This window comes from Dipodomys merriami, unplaced genomic scaffold (genome assembly GCF_024711535.1).
Source record: "Dipodomys merriami isolate MVZ:Mamm:240054 unplaced genomic scaffold, mDipMer1.0.p SCAF_56, whole genome shotgun sequence".
In the NCBI taxonomy this organism is placed as follows: domain Eukaryota; kingdom Metazoa; phylum Chordata; class Mammalia; order Rodentia; family Heteromyidae; genus Dipodomys; species Dipodomys merriami.
Window position 1 is genome coordinate 4,525,999 of NW_027206135.1, and position 18,840 is coordinate 4,544,838.

Sequence of the window (18,840 nt, forward strand, 5' to 3'; positions counted from 1 at the left end):
TTGAATTGCGATCTTCAGATCTCAGTCTCTTCAGTACTTAAGATTAAAGATGTGAGCTACCTGCACTGGCAAATGGTTGGAACTTTTGATAGCACTAAAATATTCTGGAATCAGAGATAACTGAGTCCTAGTGTAACATGCTAAAACTGATTCTAGATTTTAGTGACTATGATTTAAAGTATTTTACAGAATGTTGGCATATTATTATTTATTCTGATGTGGAATAATTAAATTACTCAAAAAATAAGAGTAACTGCTTAGTGGTGGAAATGATGAATTAAGAAACCAACATCAAGGGGTATAGCTTAGTAGTAAAGTGTGCAGAGAATGTACAAGATTTTGAGTTCAATTCCAAGAATAACTGACAAATGAATTAAGAAAACTAAGCCAGTCAAAAGAATACCAAAAATGCTTCTATTAAAAAATGTATGTAAATATGCAAATCATTTATAGTATGTACTTATGTGAGTGTATATACATAGGAGATGTTAATCATAGATTAAATTGCTTATGTCAAAGGAACATAAGACCCAAATAATTCCCAAAGGTCAAACTTGGGAAAATTTAAGTAACTAAACTGGCAAAGTAATACTGGAATCTAACTCAAGTATAAAATAAGTATTCATGAGTCCATACTGATATAAATGATTGGCAGAACAGATAAATTGGGAAAAAGAGACAAAGAGAACAATAATGAATACCAAAAGAAAAAAATTAATATTCTGCTGCCAAGTGGTAGTGAACATCAAATCCCACTTCTCGAGTAAGAGCTGCACTTAGTAATTTACTTCCAAAGGGTTCAGGGAGTTCAGTATGGCATCAGGTGTAGTGGCACATATCTGTAATCCCAGCACTCAGAAAGCTGAGGCTGAAGGATTTTGAATTGAACACCAGACTTTCCTACATAGTGAGACCCTCTCTCCAAAAACAAAAACAATATTGAAGGATATACAAGGGGATAGATGGAGTTAGAAGAGGGAGAATGAAGGGGTGATTAAAATATATTGCACAACTACTTGAAGATAATACAAATGTAACTTAAAAACTGAAGGATACAGCAGGTTTGAGAAGTGTAACAAAAGCATAACTTGATAGTGGAGAAACTGAATAATGCTACACTTGCTATGTGGCCAAGCCCAGTATGAACAATGAGAGATCAAGCCACAGCGTGTGCTTGTATGCTCTTTACCCTTGTGATTTTATTCCTCAAAATCTGTCGCCCCATCTAATTCTAAGAAAAACATCAGACAGTAATTCCAACAGAGGGACAGTCTACAAAATATTTAACTATAAAACCAACAAGCCTGAGACACTATCATAGCCAAGAGCAGCCTTAGTGAAATTAAAGGTAATGTGTTATCCTGAATGGAATCCTGGAAAGGAAAAGACACATGCCCCACAGGTAATATGAATAAATTATGGACTAGTTCATAATAAATGCCAGTAAAAAGGTTCATTAATTATAACATATATTATCTAAGTGTAGATATTAAAATGATAGTGAAAAGCCAGTCTCAATTTTTTGGTAACAACTAAGAAAAATTAATTTAAGAAGTCTATTTTTTAAAGTATATTATTGATTTAACATTACTGATTGAATACATTATGAAATCAGTCAAAGCTGGTGGTTATCCAAGGCCTTAATACCTTCTTGTCCAGAAGTCACAAGGAAAATACACAATTTAGCTTAGGTTGTCTATAAACTCTTAAATATTAAATTTAAAAATGTGTTCTTCAACCTACCATTTTTTTCTCCCATTCTTTGGTGTTGTTGGCAAACATAAAATTCTTCAAAATTAAGTTTATCAAAAGACTGAATATGTGCCACTTTGATTGGAGAATGTAACTGGAATCCAACTGTGGTCTCTATGAAATTGGGAAGTCCTCAAAGAAAATACACCATCATTATACATTCTAAATCCAGTATTCCTTGATACTTGAATATTCAAATAGAAACTGTGCCATAAAAAAACTTTCAGAAATTACACTAGTCCATTCACAAAACAGGCACATACATCTTCATCAAATGAGCATTTATAGTTGTATTACACCACTGCCAATGTCTTTATAAAAATAAAAATCGACTCCATTTCTGAATCCACAAATTCATGAAATATTCTGTAAGAAAAACAAAGAGTAGTGCATATTTATAAAGCACAAAATACACAAGAAAAGATTTTGTTAAAATGATATGAACTATTACAAAGAGAATACAGATGAGCTGGAAAAATGTACAAATTGCAAGTTATGATAAATAAGGAATTATAAAGATAATAATTATTTCTAAGCACCCATATTTAACATGTTAGTATTAATATATTATTAAACTATATTCCATTTTTAATTGTTTCTTAAGTTTTAAAAATAGGGATATTACTATCAATTAATTGCCTTATAGGTTGTTCAGAGGATATGACTTAATCATTTATATAGTGCCTAACATATTGGAAGAACTTAATAAATGCCAGCAATTAGTATCCTTTCAGCATATAATTCTAAAACAAAATCCAGAAATTAGAATATATTTTTGTACCTTTTTATTACTATGTCTGCATTTACTTTTGTCATTCATATTTCTTATTATTTGGCTATAAAATATACTTTGGTTTATAAATCATACACTCAAGTACATTAACAATTTTTTTCCTCAGGCCAGGCACAGTGGCATGAACTTATAACTTGATCTTTTTTTTTTTTTGTCGGTCGTGGGGCTTGAACTCTGGGCTTGGGCACTGTCCCTCAGCTCTTCAGCTCAAGGCAAGCACTCTACCGCTTGAGCCACAGAGCCACTTCCTGAACTTATAACTTGAAAAGAAGAAGTAGGAGAATCCTCTGAAGCAGGCCAGGCAAAAGTATGAGACCCTTTCTAAAAAATAAACTAAAAGCAAAAGGACTGAGGATATACTTTAAGAAGAATTGTGTTTGTCTAGCAAGAACAAAGTTCTGAGTTCAATCTCCAGTAACTAAAAAAAAGTTACAAAGAGAAGTAGGTAAAAGGACAAGAAATAAGGCCATATGCAAGCTGGGTGCCATTGGCTCACAGGGTAATACTAGCTACTTAGGAGGCTGAAATTTGAGGATCACGGTTCCAAGCCAGCCTGGGCAAAAAAGTCTGAGAGACTCTTACCTCCAATTATCCAGCAAAAAGCCAGAAGTTGAGGTATGGCTCAAGCCCTAAGTGAAAAAGACAATGGAGAGTATGAAGCCTATGAATACAAGTTCTAGTACCAGCACACACGTGCGCGCGCGAACACACACACACACACACACACACACACACACACACACACACACACACACACACACACACACACGACAGATGTGTTAATAATTAGAATACAGGGGGTTGGGAATGTGGCTTAGTGGTAGAGTGCTTGCCTAGCAAGCATGAAGCCCTGGGTTCCCTTTCTCAATACCACATAAACAGGAAAGGCCAGAAGTGGTGCTGTGGCTCAAGTGGTAGAGTGCTAGCCTTGAGCACAGAGAGGCTCAGGGACAGTGCCTTAGTTCAAGCCCCAGGACTGGGAAAGAAAAAAAAGGAGTAAAGATGAATGCAATGCATTAACCTTTCCCATTGAAGGACAGATTCTCAATCAACCAAAAACTAGGTGTGATCATTTTAAAAAAAGAAATCTATCTAAATTACAATATCATGGATAGGCTGAAAATTAAAGGAAGTGAAAAAATATCAGTATTTTAAAATTGTATTAAAAATATAACAGAAACAAAGAAAACTACTTTCCATTGAGAATCCACGATAAAGACCTAATACTTACAAACATCTATGTACAAAAAATATCACTGAAATAAAGTAAAACTTAAATTGCATAGAAAATATACAATTCAAAGTTGTAATAGGAAGAGAATAAATTGGTCTCAGAAATGGACAAAATAGGCACAAATTATAATATAAAAACTTTAAAGTCTTCTGGTGTAGCTCAGTGGGCAAAGGCTTCTTTCCTTTGCATGCTTGTAGTCCCTAGGTTGTACCCACCAGCACTCACCCCACAGATGTAAATGACAGATAAATAAGCTTAATTTAACAAATATACTCTTCACCTGAGGGGTGAGACTGTAGCTTGGTGGTAGACTACTTGCCTAGCATGCTGAGGCTGTGGCTTCACTGACCAGAAACACACACCAACACACAACATGACAGTTTACACCTGTAATCTCAGCTCCAGAGGAGGCAGAGATTGAGAGAATGAAGGTTTAGAAAGAAACAAAGAAGTGAGACCCTCATTTCGATCCATAAATTGGGTATGGTAGTATACATTTTTCATCCCAGCTAAACGAGCCACGTGAGGCCACAGAAGGTAAGATTACCATCAAATCACTCATGTAAAAATATTAAATAAAGGTGTCTAGCAGGAGTTTAAGCAGGGCTTGTTCTAGGAATATCTTCGAAAGTTGAATGTTAAAAAGTTTGCAAAGCCGTGCGCGGTGGCTCAGCGCTTTAATACTACCTACTCAGGAGGCTGAGATCTGAGGATCGTGGTTCAAAGCCAGCCAGCCAGCCCGGGCAGGAAAGTCCATGAGCCTCTTATTTTCAAAGAGTAACTAGAAAACCAGAGGTGGCGCTGTGGCTCAAAGCGGCAGTGTGCTAGAGCCGTGAGTAAAAGAGCTCAGGGACAACGTCCAGGCCTTGAGTTCAAGCCCTGCAACCGACAAAAATAAATAAATAAAAAAAAAATTGAAGTTTGCAAATATGAATTCCTGTTTCAACAACAGTTTCATATGAAAAACATCAGAGGCGGTTTCATCAGGATGAGAACACAGTTGGCCATCAATATTGTCCTGGAAATCGCAGAAATAACTATGATTTTTTTTTTTTTTTACAAAAAAAAGTCTAAAAATCGGGAGAAGAGAAAAATATACCCGCAGAATAAACACTACCACGAAAGTCAAAAAGTCAAGCAAGGTGGTGAGAAGCAAGGTGGTAATTTAAACCATACAACAGTCATGTGGGAAAGTGGCTTTTCTGCTGCTGAGGACTGCGAGGCAGGTGAGGCAGGTCACCCTGTAAGTGGCAGGCCCCCATAGAACCAAAGCAGCCAGGTTTGAAGAGTCCAGGATTTGGACCATCCATCCCAGTTTACTACTTCAGACACCCATATCCGGGACCTCCTTCATTAACATTTACACAATGCACTGAAGAATGGCTAGGTTATTTACACACATTCTTGGGTAACGACAGTCGGCTCTAAAAACATTTAATCTCAACCCAAGGATCCTGGACCGGTGATTTGACTGATTCGGGGCTTGCATTCACCTTACCTGTGACATGGGCCAGTGGTTAACCTTCCAAGTGCAGCTTCTGGATTCGATACTGCAGATTTATTTCCTGCAGCCCCCTCGGAAAGCCTCAGGGTTCCCAGGTGCTCAGGAATCATCTCCTTGGGGGTACACCGGGAGACAGGTTTCAAATAGGGGCCGAGAACTGCGTGGCTCCCGGGTCCTTCTCCAACCCGGGACTGCACGAGGGTACGAGGAAAGGAGATGCCGCACCGGTTCGGTGCAGGCCCCGCTCGCGCCGCCGGAGCTCGGCCGGGGCTGCCCGATCCTCCCACCGCCGCGCCTCGGCCTCACAGACTCCGCCCCGTTCTCCACGCCTCCCGCTAGACCCGAGGGCGGCGCTCCCGGCTCGTCCCGACGCGGGCGAGCTGACAGGCACAGCCACTTCTCCACCTCAAGCCGCTCGTCGATCCGCTCCTGGCCCCGGCTGCCCTGCGGCCGGGAAATACTTCGTCAAGTATTAGACCTCACCTCGGCCCGAGAGGGACGAGCGCGCAACCACGAATGTCCAGGGCCCCCTGAAGCGAACCACTAAATGGGAGCCAGACGCCAACCGAGCCCATCACCACGGGCCGAAAGCCCCCAGAGTTGCCTTTCCAACTGGGCGGACGCCGCACTGGCTCCGCGCTGCCACCGCAGGCACCGCCGCGGCGTTCCGAGCGCGCCGCTCCCTGATTGGTTATCAGCGCTCTCGGCTAATCTCGCGCGCCCTGGCTGGCCCAATGGGGTTGCCCGCGGTGTAGAAGCCCGCAGCGCTGGAGTGGTGGTGCAGCTGTTTCTTTCGGTAGGTGTGTGGGTGCCATCTTGTGTGTGGCTGTGGCTGGGGTTCTCGGTGGCTGGAAGCTTATTTAGGGTCTGGTTTTTGTAATGGGGGTCCTTGGGGGAAGACAGGGGAAGTGAAAGGATCTGAGCGAGGAGACCTGGCTCATTCTCACTTGCCTGGAAGGACGACTCTCATGGGCCCGAATTTCATGGCCTGTTAAGGGGAGCGAAGCGTGGTGTGGCTGTGGAGCGGTGACCCACACTTTGGTCTGCGGTCATTGTGGGGTTCGGGTTTCGCTGCCTCAACGGCGGTTATTTGGTTTCCGAGAATTCTTTTAGCCTTTTATCTCGTTGAGATTCAGGTGATCCATTCTCCATTGCTAGTCAAAGGAGACGGGCTTCTGGATTCAGAAAGGTGCAAAGCTGAATATGGGAGGGAGGAAAGAGATGCCTTATCAACGACCCTCAAGTTTGAAAGAAATCCCTTTGCTTTCTTTTCTTTGCCAGCGAGCCTGCTGCCAAACTGTTGGCTTTGCTCTGGAGTTGCCCAAGTGACCCAAGGGTAACTCAAGCCATCCTTTGGTATTAGAGGACGTCAAGTTATGCGTTGGAGCAGCTGTGTTCATTACTGTGTAACCAGCATTCCTGCAGCGGCTTTTTTTTTTTTTTAAATTAAGCTAAAAAGTGCTCTGTTTTCATAAACAGGTTAGGTTAAAGGAGACCTTTGGCAAATCTTTTTTTTCCTGGACTTGATGTTGCAAATGTTTTGCCTTGCTATGCTTGATTGTTTCGCCCGAGGCAGGAAGTGGATTTAGTAGGCCAAATAGCATCTTGAGTTTTTCTGTGGGCTGAGAGAAAAGAGATAAGAATCACTTCGTTTTCCTCCCTATTTCATTCCCCTCCACGATTGGCTGAAATAGAAAGCACTGCATCATTTCATTTGAAAGGAAATGTATTGCACTGAAAACCAAGCCAGTGAGAAAATAACGTTTCATGGCTAGCAGGTTTTTTGTTGTTGTTTGTTTGTTTTTGGTCGTGGGTCTTGATCTCTGGGCCTGGCGCTGTCCCTAAGCTCGTAGGTCTGCTCAAGGCAAGCGCTCTATCACTTGAGCCACAGCACCACTTGAAAAGATCAATGAAAGTATTCATCACATCCATGTCAGGGGACCATGCAGAGGTAGGCAGGAGAAAGATTATTACAAGGTTTATTAGAGGAGCCATATTTCTTCCGGAGAGAGAGCACATGGCTGCCTCTGCTATCTAGGTAGCAGCAGGGTCTGGGGGATAGGAAGTGAGGTAGATGGAAGTTTAGGTAGGTCTGGGTGGGGAGAGGGAGGACTGGCAGGTCTGGGTGGAGCTGGGGACCAAAGGTGGGCATAATGCTTACACCACTTACAGTTTTCTGGTGGTTAATTGCAGATAAGATTCTCCTGGAGAATCTCCATGCTTGGGCTGGTTGTGAGCCGCAGTCCTCAGATCTCAGCCTCCTGAATAGCTAGGATTACAGGCGTGAGCCACTGGTGCCCGGCTTGATTAGCAGTTTTAACACATTGAGATTTACTTATCTTGGTGTTGAGGTTTGAACTCATGGTCACTTGTACACAAAGCACATGTTCTATTAATGAGCTATACTCCCAGTCCTTTAAAACTATTGCACTACTAGAAATACCTTGCGTTGTATATTTCTGGATTTTTTTTTTTTTTTTTTGGTCTATTGTGGGGCTTGAACTCTGGGCCTGGATGCTGTCCCTGAGCTTTAGCTCAAGGCAAACACTCTACCACTTCAGCCACAGTGCCTTTTCTGGTTTTCTGGTGGTTAGTTGGAGATAAGAGTCTCATGTTCTTTCCTGCCTGGGCTGTCTTTGAACCATGATCCTTAGATCTCAGCCTCCTTAGTAACTAGGGTTACAGCATGAGCCACCGGCGCCCGGCTATTTCTGGTCTTTAATATAATACATTATAGGGATAAACAATGTTGCTAAAAATAAAATGATTTATAACTGAAATCGATCAATTTCAACGAAATTGATTTAATACCTGAATCATGAGGATTTCCATTAATTACCTGGTGTGTGTGTGTGTGTGAAACATTCAGATTGCTTCACTTAAAGGGGGGAAATATTGAACTATGTATATTTGGCTCCCCCCCCCTTTTGTTTCTTTTATAGTGCTGGGGATCAAATCCAGGATCTTTGTTTTTTAAGCAAGCACTTTAATCCTTGTATCCATGAATCCTAGCCCTATGGCCTTTTTGGGAGGAGCAGGGAGGTAAACCTGAACTTCTTTATTTGTAATCTAATACCTTTTGTTCTTGTTGCTTAAATTAATGCTTTTTATGCAAATGAGACCTGTGTATATCTGATTTTCTCTTGAGACTCATTTCTCATGGCCTTTTAACAGATCTGTTTAGTTTTTGTCCAGCTCTTTCTTCCTATGTTTTTTCACTTGAGTATTGGTTAGTATCTTCTATGTAATTTAGATTAAAAACCAAATTCTTTCCCTTTTGTCCAATGGATAATATACATATAGCTTCAGTCTCCAAAATGGCTTTTCTGTTCATCTCTGGGTTCTTATTGCCACCATGCTTAGCTTACTTTAGCTCTTTCCTTCCTTCCTCCTTCCCTCCCTCCCTTATCCCTCCCACCCTCCCTCCCTTATCCCTCCCACCCTTCCTTCCTTCCTTCCTTCCTTCCTTCCTTCCTTCCTTCCTTCTTTCCTTCCTTCTTTATTTGTCTTGGCAGAACTAGGGTTGAACTCAGATCCTAGCTCTTGCTCATGCTATACTTCTGAGCCCTGCCTCTACTCAGTTTTTCATTGGTCATTTTTGAAATAGGATCTCATTCCCTACCCTCAGTGCTCAGTGTGCTCCTAAGCTTCTGTCTACTTACTTTTAGGCTTCTTGTCATTGCTGAGATCACAGATGCCCATCACCATGTCAAGACCATTTTTTAAGCTTTTCTGCAGGTACTGGCCTGAAATTATGGTCTTCCCAGTCTGCCTCTCACTTGGGATGACAGATGTGTACCACTGTGCCCAGTTGTAGATTGAAAAGAGGTCCTTATAACTTTTCTGCACAGGCTGACCTGTGACTCTCCCATTCTCAGATTCCCCAGTAGCTAGAATTAACAGCCTGAATCACTGACACTCAGCTAGCCCTTCATTTTCTTTCTTTCTTTCTTTCTTTTTTTTAATTTTTATCCTCAGCTTTCAGCTCAAGGCTAGCACTCTACCACTTGAGCCACAGCGCCACTTCTGGCTTTTTCTCTTTTTGCTTATGTGGTGCTGGGGAATCAAACCCAGGGCTTCATGCATGCAAGGCAAACGCTCTACCACTGAGCCACCTTCCCAGCCCCGCCCTTCATTTTCTTGAAACGATTTTATAGCTAGGTATGGAGGTACACATGTTTGTAATCCTAGCACTTAGGAAACTGAGACAAGATCATGAATTTGACACTACTTTTAGACTGTAACGTGAAAACTGTCTCAAAACCTTTTTCTTTTCCTATCCATTCTTGATGAAACCATACTCCTTAGTTTGGAGTTTTTATTAGGTAAGATACAGATTTGGCTACTGTTATGGGGACACTTAAAAGCAAATGTGTCCTTAAGGAATAAACTTTTTATCCTTTGTAAAACAAAGAGCTGATATAGTGGCTGTGCTACACATAGTTGTCAAGACCCCCCCCTCCCCCCTTGTTGCTCTGCCATTCTGCAGCTCCAGCTTATGCACCAACATGGCCGAGTCACATCCTGCATTTATAGATCATCTGATGAAGGGTAAAACACATTCTGTTGGGCTGGAAAGGTGGCTCAGTGGTAGAGTGCTTGCCTTGCATGCATGAGGCCCTGGGTTCGATTCCTCAGCACCACATAAGCAAAAAGAAAAAAGCCGGAAGTGGCACTGTGGCTCGAGTGGTAGAGCGCTAGCCTTGAGCTGAAGAGCTGAGGGACAGCGCCCAGGCCCAGAGTTCAGGCCCCACGACCGGACCCAAAAAAAAAAAAAAAAAAAAAAACACATTCTGTTGCAGGACAAATAACTGCATGCAATAATTGTAGACTCAAAAGCCTCAGAGAATAGATAGGACTCAACATCAGCACAGTTTTATGGGGCAGGGAGGGAAAAGAGGGAAACCTGTGGAGAGAAGCCTCCAGCCAAAACTAGAGACTTATTCCTTGCTTTCTTAGTATCTGAGGTATTTACAGTGGGTCCAAAGGAATGTTGTCTGGTGATTTGTATGAAAGTTACTAATAATGAGAAAAAGATAGTATATGAAATGGGTTGCAGCTGGAAAAAGTGAGGGAGTGAAGCAGGGTGTCAGTTCATAGACTTGCTCTGTTGCCAGCCAAATGTTACTGTTGGTCAAGGAGAGAGGATAAGGTGGGAGTGTTTCTAGAAGCACTGGTGTGGGCCAGAATAAAGGACACCTGCTATTTGTACCTAACAGTAGTACATGCATTTTATGTCCTAACTTAATTCTTAGGCTATTTCTTACATTGTCACAGAAAAAAAAAGGTAAAAGCAATCTCAACTCCTCTGTTATGATTTTTGAACTTTATGGTTGTCAGTCTCTTGGTGATTAAATTGGGGAACAATTAGTCTCTTTTTAATTTGAATTTTATTGTAAAGGTGATGTACAGAGGGATTACAGTTACATGTCAGGTCATAGTCCCTTCTTTTTGAACAGTGTTACCGCCTCCCTCATTTTCTCTCACTTTTTCCCCTTCATCTCTTTTTTCTCTCACTTTTCCCTTTAGTCTCTGGTCTGTCTTTGTCTCTGTCTCTCTGTCTCTCTTCTCTTGCTCTCACTGATCAGTTGTGGGGCTTGAACTCAAGACCTGGGCACTGTCTCTGAGCTCGTTTTTACTCAAGGCTAGTGCTTTACCACTTTGAGCCACCCCCTCACTTCCAGTTTTTGAGTGGTTAATTGGAGATAAGTCTCACAGGGACTTTTCTGCCTGGGCTGGCTTCAAACCAAGATCCTTAGATCTCAGCTTCTTGAGTAGCTAGGATTACAGACCTGAGTCACCAGCCCCTGGCCCGTTAGTCTCTTTTATTACTAGGGTCTACTCTGTACTTTCCTATCTCTATCTGATGGTGGTTTCCACTGCCAAGAATTACATTCTTTTGACAGATGCTGTTACTGAACCCAGGTCTGACTGTTTACCCCTGAAAAGGCCATAGACTCAAGGACAAGTTGTTGGGGCTAGGAAAAGATTTATTTGAAAACTCATCCTAATAAAGAAGAGGGGAAAGTTACCAACAAAGACCATCTTAGAGAACTCTGGTACTAAGTGTTTTTCTAGGGTGAGAAAGAATGAGCTAGGAGATACTGAGTGTGACGTCTACATGTTGAACGGGGTGTCATTAGTATCTGAGGGCTCTTTTTTGTTTTCTCCTACTGCATTAGTTAGCTTTGAGATAACTTTTGTCTTTTGCTGCCAGTCCTTATAATTTTTTATATATGTATCATTTTTCCTATCTGATTTGCATTTTTAAACCACTTTATAAAAAAATTAAGCATTAATTTAAATAATGCAGGCCTACATTGAAAATAGTGCCCTGATATCTTTCAAATTATTCAAAATATTCACTCCCAAGGTTTGAGATTTTGGCAAGCCATTGAAAGACGCTATGTATTTCATCCATTATCATTTTGGGTTTCTTATAGAAATGCAAACATACGCCGTCACTTTCACCGTCACTCATCAGCAACAATTTCAGGACACCTAGAAAACATTAGCATAGTTCAGTAAAGCTTTTGCCCAGTAAACCAAGTATCCCATAAGTCTGTAAAACAATGGTGCATGTTCCTTGTGCCAGTCAGAATCTGATACCAATAAAAAGGTGACAGCTTTGCCATCAACAAGAATCATGCTCTTCCATGGCTAGGATAGATTGTCATTTTACTTTGAAGAATGAGATTGGTGAATCCCTGCCCCACACTTTGATGCCATCAGAAGACCAGCAATTAGACTGGGTTCTGTACATCTAAAGAAAACTTACTGGTTAGTAAATTTTAGAACAGGCGTCCCTTAAATTTCTTTTACCAAGAATAGTTCACTTTTCAGTTAATCGTTAAAATACTAAAGGCAAGCCAGATGGAATGGCACATACCTGTTAATTCCAGCCTAGGCTACCCAAGACCCTTTTTCAAAAGCACATAACTAAATGCAAATAAGTAAGAGCAAGGTATCCTTTCCCTGGAGAACAGAGAGTAAATAAAATTGACAGTTTTAACTTGTTAGGCTTGGCCAAAATTAGTAAGTGAAACTAGAGAGGTTATTTTGGTGCTTCTTTGTCACAATGCTTAGCTCAACCTCACAATCCTCTTTAGAGTAACAGACTTTTCATCTCAACCTATCCTGTGAGAAACAAAGTAACTCCTTGGAAGACAACTCCCTCCTGAGTATACTGAGGCATTTTATATTCAATGTCAGTTGACATTTGACAAATGTTGGCTCATTTGAAGACTGTTTCTAGTAGAATAAAGAATTAGGGGCTGGGAAGGTGGCTCAGTAGTAGAGCGCTTGCCATGCATGCATGAGGCCCTGGGTTCGATTCCTCAGCACCACATAAGCAATAAAGAAAAAAAGCTGGAAGTGGCGCTGTGGCTCCAGTGGTAGAGTGCTTGAGCTGAAGAGCTGAGGGACAGCGCCCAGGCCTAGAGTTCAGGCCCCACAACTGGACCCCCCCCCCAAAAAAAAAGAATTAGGTGGGGAGATCTGACTTAGTCCCATTGGCCTTTCTGTGTAAAACATGATACCTATGGAAAGTATTCCTTACTTACAAATAAAAACATCAATACCTTGATAAAACATAAGCAAGAACAAGCACAGATGGCCTATACTTTAAAAAATAAACTTGTAATTAAGGAAATGTTCAATATATAAATACTATTGCCTAGCATGTACCAAAAAAACCCTTGGTCTCTGTATGAACTGGTCACTTTTATGGAAAGCAATTTGTCAGAATGCATCAAGAAACAAATATATTGCTAGGCCCTAATGCTCACACCTATTATCCTAGCTACTTAGGTTTAGCTCCAGCCCAGCAAAGAAAGCCAAGTCTCCAAAATAACCAGCAAAAACGATGGGAGCATGGCTGAAGTAATATAGTGCTAGCTGAGCTAGCAAGCTGATAAAGCTTGAGGCCTTGCGTTCAAACCCTAATACCAGCAAAAAAAAACAAAGAATGAAAGAAAGAAGAGAGAAAAAAAAATGCACCAAGTCCTACATTTCTTGGGAAATGTAACATCATAATGAAATGTAATCAAGACTTTAGGATTATAGTGTAATTTGGTATTTGTGAAAAATTGGATAGACCTTTTCAGCCTTTTTAAAAACATATTTAGTAATACGGGCTTCTTAATGACAGACATTTTGTGTTTTTTATGCAAACTAAAACTACCTACATAGCAAGGAGCAGATTTCATTCTCATTGGTGGGAACACAAATTGTGCAGTCATTTGTTATAAAATTAAGCCTTTATCTTATAACTTAATCCTGCTCCTATACTAAAATTTATCAGCAAGGTCTGAGAGCTCTAGTAGATTCTCATCATTGCTATAGCACTTGGCATTATCAGTTTTTGTTTTAAATTTTATTCAGTATATGACATAAAGAATAATATCTCATTGTGCTTTGAATTTGCATTTCTCCTGATTTGTAGGCTTCTCTGATGGAAAATGAAATGAAAACTTATATTGGCCTCTGCAAATATTTATAGTTGTTTTATTTGTGATCATTACAAAACTAGAAATAACTCTTGTCAAGTAGGAAATGAATTTTTAAAAACTTCAGTATATGCATAAAATGTAACAGGAAGCAAATACATCCAGAAAGGAAATAGAACTAGCTATATACTAATTTATGAGAAAATATTAAAATAAAGCATAAAACATTATGTTATTAAAAGTTTCCAGAAAACTGGTCACAAAATAGATGAAAATTATAATTAAATATTTCAGAATGAGCCAAGAGAAATTACAGAAAAAATTAAATCTTTGAAAGAATTTCGTAAACTGGAAATGAAAAGATCAGAAATGAAATGGCAATCAGAGAAAGCTAGAGTTCTCCAAATATAAACCATACTATCACAGTGATGACAAGCATATAACCCTGTGGCTGTTAATGCCACTAGATTTTAAATTTAAAAATGGTTAAAACTTTTTTTTATATTGCTCATCTGCCACAATAAAATAAAGGAAACAAAAGGAGTGGACTTGAAAGACTTAGAAGTACAGTTATAACACTAAACATTAACAGGTTGAAATCTATATTAAAAGGAATTCTGAATCTAGGTATCTCAAAGCAGTTAGCACTGAGAGGTAGTAAAATGCTTGGATTTTTGGGGGGTGGGGTGGGGGGAGGGTCGGTTGCGGGTCTTGAACTCTGGGCCTGGGCGCTGTCCCTGAGCTCAAGGTGCTCACTCTACCACTTTAGCCACAGTGCCAGTTCCGGTTTTCTGGTGATTAATTGGAGATAAGAGAGTCCCAGATGTTCCTACCCAGGCTGGCTTTGAACTGTGATCCTTAGATCTCAGCCTCCTGAGTAGCTAGGATTACAGGCGTGAGCCACTGGCACCCGGCAAATGGTTGGAATTTACAAATAAAGAAGAAATAATTTATATGCAATCACTAGTTCAGTCATAAAAGGCCAATGGTTTAATCATTTCTGCCTTCATAACTGAGCCTACATTAAAACCCTGTCCAATAGAGTTCCTTTGTCAGTGAATATATGGAAGTGTCCTGGGAAGTGTGAGCTCAGAGAGGGCATTGGATGCTCTGACTTTTCTCCATCCCTCTCCATCCAGCATCTCTTCTATTTGGCTCTCCTGAGCCTTATCCTTTTTAATAAACTGATAGTATCACTAGAACTCCTGGCCAAACAAGCAATGTTGGAACCTCACTCTCCCTTGCATTAAGAAAAAAAGATTTTATATGTATATGTCCATGAATTTTCTCTGTCCAGCCAAAACTGGACAGAGAACAATTTTAATCTGTCAGGTCCCAATTTCTAGAAAAGATGAAACAAGCCAGGAGATATGCATATGTAGACTTGGCGGTTTGCCGGTTCCTGGCACTGGGCCATGAGTCTCCTGGCACCTGGGCTCTTGGGGCAGGCTGTTTTCACTCTCAGTGTGGTGTCTTCTGCAGGGATTCAAATTCCTAGGGTCCCTGTTTACTACATAAAATACTTTTCCTGAGTTTTGTGAGCTGTTCTGGCAAATTATTGAACCTGGGGAGGTGGTATGAGAACCTTGCACTTATACTTGGTTTGTCAGGATAATCCCAATTTATATGGGACTTGTAACTGTTTCTGAAGTGAAAGGCAGTCTTGTGATACTCAGGTCTGGGGGAGAAGAGGTGCAGAGGGGCTGTCTGTGCTGATTCTCTTCAGTTAGTCTCTAATTGAATTGTAGGACCATCCAGTTGATGTCCAATGATTAATGTGAGGGAGAAATTCACATATTTGTTGTCCCATGAGTGTTTAGCAGGCATGGGAATAACTGCAGGTGTCAGAACAGATGGGTCTTTGAAATTGTTTGGTGCATGATGAAATTGATGGGGTTGCCTGCAGTCACCTTCCCAAAGAGATCATTTTGCATGATATGATTTCCCCAAATGATATGATTTGCAAATGGCCCTTGAGAGAAAAAAGGTTTCCTTCCCCTAAGGAAATAGGTCACTTTCTTTTTACAGGTGTATCAAACATATAAATGGGCTCAATTTAATGAAAAAGGGGAATTTCAGATTGCTATAGACAGCAGCTACAGCTGTAAAACATGAACAATAAAGGAATTCATAATAATTTAAAACAAGGTTCTTAGTAACAATAAAAGTAAAGTCCAAAAATATACTAGGGAAGTGCACATTTTTGGAAAGCAGGTTTATCATCTTGGTACTTGACAAGATAGAATATAGGCCAAAAACATTAAGATGGAGGACATTATTTTTAAGTTAAATTCTACAATTCACAGTAAAAGTTTTTTGTTTTGTTTTTTGTCGGTTGTGGGGCTTGAACTCTGGGCCTGGGCACTGTCCCTTAGCTCTTCAGCTCAAGGCTAGTGCTCTACCACTTGAGCCACAGACCTCCTCCAGTTTTCTATTAGAGATAAGAGTTTCACGGACTTTCCTGCCCAGGCTGGCTTTGAACTGGCATCCTCAGATCTCAGCCTCCTGAGTAGTTAGGATTATAGACCACCAGCACCTGGCAGTAAAGGTATTTTAAAATGTCTATTTAGGGGCTGGGAAGGTGGCTCAGTGGTAGAGCACTTGCCTTGCATGCATGAGGCCCTGGGTTTGATTCCTCAGCACCACATAAACGGGGAAAAAAAGCAGAAAGTGGCGCTGTGGCTCAAGTGGTAGAGCACTAGCCTTGAGCTGAAAGCTGAGGGACAGCGCCCAGGCCCAGAGTTCAGGCCCATGACTGGACTCCTAAATAAATAAATAAATAAATAAAATGGCTGTTTACTAGTGGATAGAATAGCTTTCATAAAACACAACTGCAAGAGATAAAAGGAAAAAAATCGATGCTAATACTAAGGTTCCTTAGCATAACTCTCAAAAGTAAATCAGATCAAGTGGACAAAAAGTTAGATAATAGATTTTGTACAAATAGATAGCAAACTCTCAATCCTGTAATAGAGACTGTGTGTGTAAGTGCACATGAAATATTTTAAGTCTGTTTGTATTAGACCATAAAGAACACCCCCAATTAGAAAAATTGTCATACTCCATGTAATAAAAGTAAAAATTATTTAAAAGCAAATGAAGGCTAGGTTTCTAGTTTTCAGTAGGATGAAGGCAACTACCTAAATCCAAACTTCTCAATATATTCTCAAAAAAATTGTTTTTTTTTGTTTTGTTTTTTTTTTTTTTCATATCATCACTTTTGCTAAGGAGCATCATGTGAAGTGATTGTGTGAAGTGGACCCTCAGACCAGCCAAGCTGGTTCTGAGACCCACACTGAAGTGGTGAGTGAGGTGCAGAGCACAAAGCCAAGAGGTGAGGGAATCAGGACCCTGGGACAGTAGAACCCAGGTGAAATAATTTCCAGAGCAAGGAAGCCCCACCCTGAGTAGGCAAATAGAAAAGGTGTTAAGACCTGTTGGACAAAAGGGACTTAAACGCATGGAGTCCCAGAAGGGTAGTACTGGGGAGAGAGGCTTCTTGGAATGGGCACTGGGTAGGGGCTTGGTAGTAAAAGAGAAATTATGAATGTTGGTGAAACAGAATAAAAGGTTGAATTAACTCCAATCAGGAGTCATTGGGGGAAAGAAAAACAACTCAGACTTTTTTTTTCCCCTATCATGGGGTCTGATCACTATCCCCGAGCTTTTTTGTTTAAGGCTAGCGCTTTACCACTTTAAGCCATAGCTCCACACACAGTTTTTTGGAGGCTAATTGGAGATAAGAGTCTCATGGACTTTCCTGTCCAGGCTGGCTTTGAACTGTGATCCTCAGATCTCAGACTCCTGAGTAGCTAGGATTATAGATGTGAGCCACTGGCACCCAGCTCCCACACTTCTTTAGATATTATTAAATTGAGAAACCTGGTATGTCATATCCTGTTATATGGTTTAAGAAAAATAAAACACTTCAAAATGAACAGAAGATGGCAGACAACATCAATATAAAGTTACTTTAAAAAAAGAGAGGCTTTGTAGTAGAGTGCTTGCCTAGTAGCATTCATGAAGCCCTGGGTTCAGTTCATCAGTACCACATAAACAAAACATAAATAAAATTAATAGTCAATTTTTTTTAAAAAGAAAAAAAATGAGAGTCAACACATTAAACTATAGAGCTAAAAAACTATAGTACATTACCAAAATCCAAGTTAAGTCCAAGATTTTCAGAGATTAAAAAAGCCTCATCTCAGCCAGGCACTGGTAGCTCACGCCTGCAATTCTAGCACTCAGGAGGCTGAGATCTGAGGATCATGATTCAAAGACAGCTCGAGCAGAAAAGTCCATGAGACTCTTACCTCCAATAAACCACTCGAAACCGGAAGTGGCACTGTGTCTCAAGTGGTAGAGTGCTTGCCTTGGGCTGAAGAGCTCAGGGACAGCGCCCAGGCCCAGAGTTCAAGCCCCACGACAAAAAAAAAAAAGCCTCATCTCAAAATTCAAAACCCTAAAACAAAGAGACAAAAAGGAATGTGTGAAAAAGAATTTACTGAACTTGAGAAATAAAAGAAGAAGAAAAATTACCTTTAAAGCTAAACTCCAGAGTACAGGAGGGAGAAATAACTGGCTGAATTACAGGTGCTGAGAAAAGGCATTAAACATTCAAGAGAATCAAATCAAATGAAGAAAAATAGAATTTTTTTTTTTAGTGGTGTAAACTCTATCTCTCCTTGCTATGGTAGGCAGACATTCATCACTGAGCCACAGCCACAACATCATAAAATTGTAATTCCTAAGAAGAAAAACAATAGAACTATTTAATGCTTTCATATTTAAATTTGGCCAATTCTAGCAAGTCACATTTTTCCTTATGCACAGCATTTGATTTTTAGAAATCTGTTATAAAAAATGCACTGAAATTTAAAATTTTTATATAACTATTTGGTATTTTGGTAACAACCACATCAGAAAAAGAATTAGTGAATTTGTAACACATATTTAAATTTCTGTCCATAAACCTAGAGATAAAAAAAAGATTCAAATATGTATACTGAACAGCTCAGGCTGGGGTTGTCTCTTATTAATATAGTGCTTGTTCAAAGCTGTGCGTTTGACTCTCAGCTCTTCCTCCTCACCCAACCCCTCAATTAAAAAA

General features: G+C 40.3%; 2 protein-coding genes and 1 non-coding gene across 6 annotated transcripts in view; 1 reads left to right on the forward strand and 2 right to left on the reverse strand.

The window, feature by feature from the left end:
- Nucleotides 1-5,900, reverse strand: part of Setdb2 (SET domain bifurcated histone lysine methyltransferase 2) — a 38,155-nt gene extending 32,255 nt beyond the window's left edge. The window contains exons 1-4 of one of the 3 annotated variants that reach the window (XM_070000168.1): nucleotides 5,767-5,900; nucleotides 5,278-5,396; nucleotides 3,128-3,174; nucleotides 1,744-2,118 (exon numbers count right to left, since the gene is read on the reverse strand). In XM_070000168.1, coding sequence (XP_069856269.1) covers nucleotides 1,744-1,759 — 16 coding nt within the window. In that variant the 5' untranslated portion in view covers nucleotides 1,760-2,118; nucleotides 3,128-3,174; nucleotides 5,278-5,396; nucleotides 5,767-5,900. Of the gene's footprint in view, nucleotides 1-1,743; nucleotides 2,119-3,127; nucleotides 3,175-5,277 lie in introns of all 3 variants that reach the window. The other 2 variants (XM_070000170.1, XM_070000167.1) reach the window with 2 other exon arrangements.
- An 82-nt stretch (nucleotides 5,901-5,982) lies between these two features.
- Nucleotides 5,983-18,840, forward strand: part of Cab39l (calcium binding protein 39 like) — a 105,331-nt gene continuing 92,473 nt past the window's right edge. For both annotated transcript variants that reach the window (XM_070000177.1, XM_070000176.1), the window contains exon 1: nucleotides 5,983-6,079. The gene's annotated coding sequence lies outside the window, so the exon portion shown is untranslated. The remainder of the gene's footprint in view (nucleotides 6,080-18,840) is intronic.
- LOC138812266 (small nucleolar RNA SNORA24) lies at nucleotides 11,861-11,971 on the reverse strand. Its single transcript, XR_011367583.1, has one exon. It is a non-coding gene; the product is annotated as a small nucleolar RNA SNORA24 (small nucleolar RNA).